Source organism: Amblyomma maculatum, chromosome 3 (assembly GCF_055883805.1).
Source record: "Amblyomma maculatum isolate TAMU_Amacu chromosome 3, ASM5588380v1, whole genome shotgun sequence".
NCBI classification, from domain to species: domain Eukaryota; kingdom Metazoa; phylum Arthropoda; class Arachnida; order Ixodida; family Ixodidae; genus Amblyomma; species Amblyomma maculatum.
In genome coordinates, this window is record NC_139346.1 from 89,308,069 (window position 1) to 89,316,070 (window position 8,002).

At 41.4% G+C, this 8,002-nt stretch overlaps 1 protein-coding gene across 1 annotated transcript; it reads right to left on the minus strand.

The window, feature by feature from the left end:
• Positions 1-2,596: 2,596 nt before the first annotated feature.
• LOC146195248 (uncharacterized) lies at positions 2,597-7,357 on the minus strand. The gene is made up of 4 exons (XM_084597733.1): positions 7,259-7,357; positions 6,069-6,139; positions 3,352-4,124; positions 2,597-2,873 (listed from the first exon to the last, which is right to left on the minus strand). The coding sequence occupies exons 2-4, from the start codon at positions 6,118-6,120 to the stop codon at positions 2,760-2,762; spliced, it is 939 nt and encodes a 312-aa protein (XP_084453859.1). The 5' UTR covers positions 6,121-6,139; positions 7,259-7,357; the 3' UTR covers positions 2,597-2,759.
• Between the last annotated feature and the right edge of the window lie 645 nt (positions 7,358-8,002).

Sequence of the window (8,002 nt, forward strand, 5' to 3'; positions counted from 1 at the left end):
TGCATGTCTGAAAATTGTTAATCACCTATTATTTTCTGTCAGCCCGCACAGTTCTCATGAAGAAACTCCAATGTATAGTGTAAACCTTGCCCGCATACCGTAGGATTTGAGCATGGTAGGCAACAATGTGTAGAGTTTCCTGAAAGATATTAGGTATACGTATTGCATAGCCAATAAATCCAGATGAGAAGCGCACAAAAATGACATTGGCTACACCTTGTATGCAGACTGCCGCGCATAAATGTTTCAGACGCTGTAATCAAAGTTTAACTCGAAAAAATGAATAATTACAAATCATAACATAGGGGAAATGAGAAAACAACATGCGAAGGGCGTGGTTTTAAAGCAGAAGAGCTGGGCTTAGGAATGCGTAAAACTCCGACGCATGTACAGGCCGGTAGGAGACGCATGAGAGGAAAAACAGGCAGGACATTTGCGCAAAAGACACAAAAGATAATAGCAGCACACACACATGACAGCACGAAAAGTTGCCTTGAAATTGTAAGGAGATCTTGCAGGTCAGTCCAACTGGCCATAAAATATTTCTTAGCAATGCGAGCAATTTGCTATATCAAACTATTTCATGTTTTGGCCTTTTTGCAAAAGCACGGCATGCTATAAACCTTTCTTAAAAATTTATGCTTTTGTGTGACTCCTATTGTGCCCCTGCACTAGCACACCCAATACGTTTGCTCTTACCTTCTTCTCTTTCCCCGCCAACGGGCCAAGTAATGTGTGATAGCATGGCATTTCTATAGCAAAAGCAATACTACGACAACCAAAGCGAGACCTCGGGTGGCCGCAGCTACGCCGTGAATAGGTGAGAGGAGGCCTTTTCACGGCGTAGCTGCAGTCTCCTTATAAACCCGAAATAAGCCTGCCATGACATTTGAATTCACGTTAACCCTATGCCACGGGCAGGAGCTGCCCACTCTGGTCGCTCCTTTCATACGGGAGGGTGATATCAGAATCAGCCTGCCAGAACCATTTGCATTCTCATTATCCCTATGACACACATGCATGTCTATACCATGGCTTGGTTGAAGCGTGACTTTATACGTGGGCAAGTAGCTTACAACCCCGCGTCATAACATTAAACGACGAGCTTAAGTGTCCCCAATAATGTAGCCCCTTACACTGATAGGGCACGATAGGGGAATCATGTAGCAGGCAAAATAGCTTCTGCCGTTGCTTTCGCAATTCAACTACGGTAAACCAGAGCTAAACAGCAACAAATTTTTTTAGAGGTGTCCTATCTGTAAAAACTTTAAGTGTGATTATATTGCTGCATATAAAAATGCAGTTGCAATTGCACGAAAACCATTGGGCTTTCACCAAAATCGTGATTTCGGCATGGAAAAAAATATACACACAGCGAGATGTTCACGGTGTTATTCATTTCCCCAACGGAATCGATGAAGTATCCTCTGCTGCCGCGGAGATAAAATATTATGTAAACATTGTTTTATTTTGTAACTATATAGTTAAATTATTTTCATATTTGTAGTGGTGCCACACATGCTGCACTGACTGCATTGTGGAATGTAGCCACATGGGACTTGCGAAGTGCCGTTTCTTCGTTTAAAAGAATGGTTTAAAATCTTTCCTTGTTACAAAGAAAATCCACTTCGACCCTTCTTTCCTAAAAGCAAAACGTTATGCCGCAAATGCGATAGGCTACGTTTAAAACAGCCAATTTTCTTATCGCAACCCGATTAACCTGAAATCCTTTTTTTAATCTGCTTTTCCGGAGGTTTTGGTAACGTGTCAAAACTCTGGCCAGAATATAGTCGTACGTTCAAAATTGCCTGTTTTGCTAAAAATATAGTGTTCATTTTCAGTATTGAATCCGTGCAAAGACATTTTCGCCCTAATAGAAACTCGTCTTTTCGCTTTCGCTGTTTTTAATTCCCTGTGAGAAGCTCTCAAATGATTTTAAACCGGTTAGTTAGTTATTTATACAACAAAACTAAGTAATATACTCGGTCTGCAGTTGATAAAAATAGGCCACATTCATTCCTAACTCTTCATACTTCCTCATGTTTACCCCTAATAAAGCTCGCTTTCATCTTCAGTCTTCTTAAGGGATACGTGAAGACCTGTTAGTTTTCTAGGCGCGTCTAAACCACGCCATTCTCAAAATCAGACCACTCCAACCAAGCCGAAAAAACCGAGGACTGCCTTCGGTAATCTTGAGTTGTCGCATAAAAAATACGCAACATAGGTTGTGATTTCCTACCTGCTTTTCGAAGTTCGGGTTACTTAAGCAATAATTTTATTTTTCTGCCGTTGTGGAATATAGCCAAGTATTGACATACGCAAGTCAATGGTCCGATCATGTGGTGGGCAGCAAAGCGCGTCCTTTAAAATTTGTCCTCTGCTCGCACCGAACAGTTAAGTCAACCATATAAAACTAAAACGCCAGTTTTAACTTTCCCCCAGAATACTATTGAAATAAGAGACGAGCCTCTTGATGACAGATGATTGCATATATTGAGTGTCATATTGAATTTTACCCTGATAAGAAAAGCGATCGTAGACAACGTTCCGCTCAAACGCAATCTTTGTGTCGAAGTTCTTGGTCCAGAACCAAGTAAGAAATATTCACATGAACTGAAGGAAAGGTTACCAATTTATTTGGAGATAATTTGTACGAGGTGTTTTCCTCATTACAAATAAATACAACGAGGTGTCCTCGCGAATGCTTTCGAAAGCTATCTAGTTGCTACGAATGCTTTCAGACGACTCAGTAGAGCACCTTAGGACAACAGGATTCCCGGAGTTTCACTGCGTTGTGAGTCCGGATTGCCACGAATCGCTGGCATCTCAGGAGTCGCAATAGTGAAGGTCTGAGTTCCATTAAGCGGCCAGTTCTGCAGAAATGCGTTCGGTGAGAAAAACAAGCACATAATAAAGCTATACACTTTTTCGTCGCTCAAAAGCACAATACTGAAAAGCTCTGAAACACATCAAATAATTTTAAAATCTCTTTCCGTGGTACAGCAACCTAGAGGCACTGAATTGTGATCAAAAGATAGAAAATATACTTTCCACTATGAAAGCAAACAGAACTTATAAGGCATAAATATTGTGCAGCTGCCTTTAACTTCTTTTATTCGCCAAGTAAGGAGGAAGGCGTGTACGTATCAGTTATACTTGAACATCACACGGATATCAAATCACCTACTAGAATTGCGCGAAACCTATGCAGACAAACGGGACCAGGTAATGTATAGAAATTTGCCGTTGTATCTACGTTCTAAAGACGTAGATGGATTAAAAGAATATTCAGGTTCGAAAGAGCGCCAAGAACAAGTAAGACTCGTTTTTCCTGTGCTGGGGGGTACTTACGTCTCCTAAAATGCTGCGTAAAAGAGCAATAGGCCTTATTCCGGGCCAAGGTGCATCCTCTTCACTGCTGGCACTTCCACTGTCTCTGGGAGGCCTCTGCGGTCTTCTAAGTCTGGGTCTTTCTTCACTGCTATCGTCATCACTTTCGGAGCCACGAAATTGGCGCGTTCCAAATCCAGGTGCTTCCCCCCTCCATCCACCTCTCATAAAGTCAGGCTCTGGGCGTCCTTGGGATGCAGGTCTTCCTTGATCCCCTTCATCGGCTTCAAGTCCAGGTAGCGAACGCTGTCTGAATCCACGTTGTCCTTCCTGTCCGTTGCCGCCATTATTCGGGAAAGCAGGCGGCGGCTGTCTTCGAAATCCTTGATCGCCTTCGGGACCATTTCGAGCATTTCCTGGAAACCCAGGTGGTAGTTGTCCACCAAATCCCCTTTGTCTTCCTTGATTGCCTTCACCGATTTGCCGAAATCTAGGTGGGAGTGACCATCCTACATCAGGTTGCCTTCCTTGGTTCCCGTCACCATTGTTTGGTAAAGCAGGCGAAAATGGCATCATTTCTGATCCAGGCTGGAAACCTGGGCGACTCCACGGTCCATCTTGTGACCCTCGTGGCTGAACTCCCGGCTCTCTGCCTTGGCGGCTACCTCTACTTTTCCAGAAACCAGGCAGTTGCCTTTCTTGGTTGCAATCACCATTGCTTGGAAACCTTTGAGGTTCGTCAGGCCTTTCTTGAGCACTTTTGTAAATTATTTCACCGTCACGGGCCTGTAATCCTGCGAAGTAAGTTTTTAGATATTTTGGTCGCCGCTACATGCATATGGATTATAGCATATTATTCTGTAAATTGCTTAACAACATTTATATTATAATTGCTAAGGTAGAATGGGGGTTCTTCTAGCATAGCACCATAAAACTTACAATGCGATTCTAGTTTTGGGGGTGCTCGTACAGCCGGCTTATGACTTTATAATCTTGATAAATATGGTGGCCATGTAGCTACATTTTGATCAATGGATAAGAAAAGCTTGGGCGACACGTCCGTCTTTAAGGGGTATTAGAAGCAGGTTTAATGCCACCCATTCGGCAACTGTCCTAGCATATACCTCTGCGATTACATAGATTTTGCTACTGACCTTTAACTAATACCTTAACGTGCTTTTCTAATATCGCAAGTATACCTTTTAAGATACAGACCTACTCAAAGGCCACCTAACAAAGATATAAAGTGCAGTTTTGCCAAGCAGCGCGAATTGTTTGCTTGAACTACAACAGCGTTTCTTAACCGAAATGCATGAGTCTTGAAACTGTAACTTCGTTGTCTACATGGTAGATTCTCGCGAATTCTTTCTCCTAACAAATGTTTAAGTGTGTGAAATGGTGATTTTGCTGATAGGTGTCTCTGAACAAAACCTAAAGGTTAAGCACACTCACTGAAGGGAGGAAATGATTACGGTGAAGGTAATTGCATTGTGTCCCGCTGCCATACCGTCACCTCCTGGCTCTGCTTACAGCTTGTTTTGCTGCTATTAAGAATCAAAAACATTACTTAGTGCAACGTAAAGAGGAACACATATCAGGAAAGATGTAATCTCTTTGAATGTTGCGAGTTGTAAAAGAACTGATGCGAAAATTCCAATCAGATAATTCGAACAGGTATTTTAGGTAGGAGAGGAGTATTGGTAATGCTTTGTGCCACACAAGCGACCGGAAGGGCGGGCATTAAATGCGCACTTATTCGTTTTAACAATAGATTAGCTATTTCTTACAAGGTGACGTTGATTAAAGGGTCCTGCCGTTGAGAGAACGGAATCACGCCTCCTGGAAGCTTTCCATCTTAAAACAAAGGGTCCTATATGCTAGCTCCTGTTACATTCGTGACATCACTGGTCGCGTGATGTCAGGCAATCCTAAAAAAAAAAGCATTTGGCCATGACAGTCACCTACGAACAACAAGAGCTCATGCCTAAGATTTTTTAATCACAACGGTGGCAAATCTAGCCCTGGAGTTTCTGGAGAAATTAGATTTTAGGCCTACGGCGTTAAAAAGCTGAGCTTGGGTGCCGTGTGCGACGGAAGCGCATTAAACGTAAGCGAGGGAGAAGAATGAGGATCATTCAGGATCATTTATCAGGATATATCAGGATCATTCACTGCTACTAGTTTTCAACACCACCATCACACCCTGAATTATTAAAATAAACATGAAGTCATAGAGCTGTCTACATTTGGCGCGCAATTACATTATTTATATTTAATTTTTTAACTGCACCTGATAAGACTTCGAACGTGCGCTAGCTCAGAATTTTATGTTCTTGCTGCAGTTTTATAAATGCAGAATAGCGCAGCACGCAAGAGCTTCAACTGAAAGCAATGAGATTTTTTACCCATTTAAAAATGTCATATCCTAACGTCTACCAGCTCTACATTCTCTTCAGAAAGCACGGCAAATCTTTGGTTTGAAGTGCCCATATTTGTTTATGTACACTTACAGTTAAACAATCCCTCAGTAAATATTGACGCTTCCTTGGACGCACTACAATTAAGAGTATCAATTCTTCTCAGACCTCTCTAATTGATTTTTATTCCTGAAACTCAGCAGGTGAGAAAGTTACTGATTACAAAGGTGTATAATATTCCATGTTGTACGTCTGTAGAGGTTTTTAATACATTTATTATTTCAATCCGAGGGTTACCGAAAACAAAGCGCTTCAACTCACCAACAACAATCGCAGCTACTGCCAATTGCAGAAAAGCAACGAAGGTCTTCATCGTGAGTCAGCGCGCTGGCCTGCAACGGAGCAGTTCGTCAAAGGGAAACAGTTCTCGTGTAATACAAAAATATTGTTTGTTTAAGCGTAAGCGCTACTGCAGACTGATGTTAGTTGAGATGAGAGCACAATATGGTTAGGCAATTCATCAGTTCCACACACTGTAACAGCATTGCTGATGCATGCAGAACTGTTAACAAGGATTTTACGACTTTTATAGTTATTCGCAACAGACGAAATAATGAAGTATAAATATCTTTTCAGCATTTTTAATTACAAACGCTTTTATTTTGAACGCCATTTTGCTTCAAGAAGCAAGAAGCAAAATAGATATCCAAAAACTTAAAGAGAGGATGTAGTATTTGTGATAAACGTTATGTCTACGAAACGACTAAGTAATAAATAAATGACTAAGTAAATTAGTAAGTAGGATTGTTATTTACCTCTCCTCTTAGTGAGCTTGGCTGCAGGTTTAAAACACAGGCTTGGCAACATAACTCCCGAGCAACCTAACAACGCGGCTGATGCATTATGCTCTAGAATGTTAGAGCATTGCTTATCACATAGCAGCGACATCAATTTACTCTCTTTGAACCACGATCTGCTTGAACGTTTTAAGGAGTAGTGGAAGCGTGGGTGTAGTTTTAGGAAGAGTAATGTTTGTCAGGTCCATTTTTTTGGTTATTATATATCTTTGTATTCAAACCTAGACTTAAAACCTCGCACTTTTTCGGTACTAGCATGCCGCAAATGTGATCCATTGCCGGTTTCATATACTTTAACACTGTGCACAAGATATTGAGCCTTACAGACTGAACATCATTTACATAATAATAAAAGTGCCGGATTGTCTTGGACGATTGTATCTACGAAACATCTCTGCAGTTAAAAAATTAGTTTGTAAAGGGCTGAAAGCATACAATAACTTAAGCGATCCGTCATCAATTTCTAGAAAACTCCACAGCATTATATTAACAGCAGGATTTGAAAGCACCGGATATTTCTTCACTGGTTCTTTCATCACATGAACACTTAAATGCAAATCGAACTACTTGTCTCAGCTAGACCTATCTCGCCATAAATATATTCCCTGGTCGTTATTAGAAGCTACACACGATTATATTACTTGATCTACTTACCGTATTGGATGAAGTGGGGGAGCAAGTTCTTTGAAGTAGGGAAGCCAGAACATATTACAGCTGAACACTGAGCTAGTGTTCAGAAGCCGCACTTATATATGAAAATGCTCAAGGCTGCATGCTACATCGCATGGAGAACGCTCCGACGTAAACATGGAAAACTTTAGGGCATTCAGCTGCCATCAACAACCCTATTTGTTGACGGCTGCGCAAACAGATGCCCGGAGGTGACTAGCTTGACACAAGGCACACTTGTCACCCTGTTTTGTGACTTGTGCTTGTTTATTACAAGGGTGCATGGCTAAACAACAGGGTAATACTATTTGACATTTTTTTCTTGCTGGTCGCTTTTTACCACAGTATGTATTTTTTTTTTCATGCGGATGCCATATAAACACCCAAGCATACACAAACATGGTTACGCCGACCTTCATGAATTGAGTGCTGGAGAAAAGTACACAGCCTCAATTGCAGGGTATCGGTTATGATTAGGAGCTTCCTCTAAGCCTTAGGTACGGTACGACACCAACAAAAATTTTTCGTTTCTAAAATAGCTGTCAGGACATGTGCCTAGTGTCCGTGAATTATTTTTACACCTCAGGTACTCACGTGAGTTCGGCACGGCGATGGCAAATATGCCATTTCATATAATTTCCAGCTCCTTAAAATTCTTCATACATAAAGGCGGCAGAAATGGGTGTTTCCCAAAGAGCCTACAACTGCTCAACGAGAAAGATAACACAT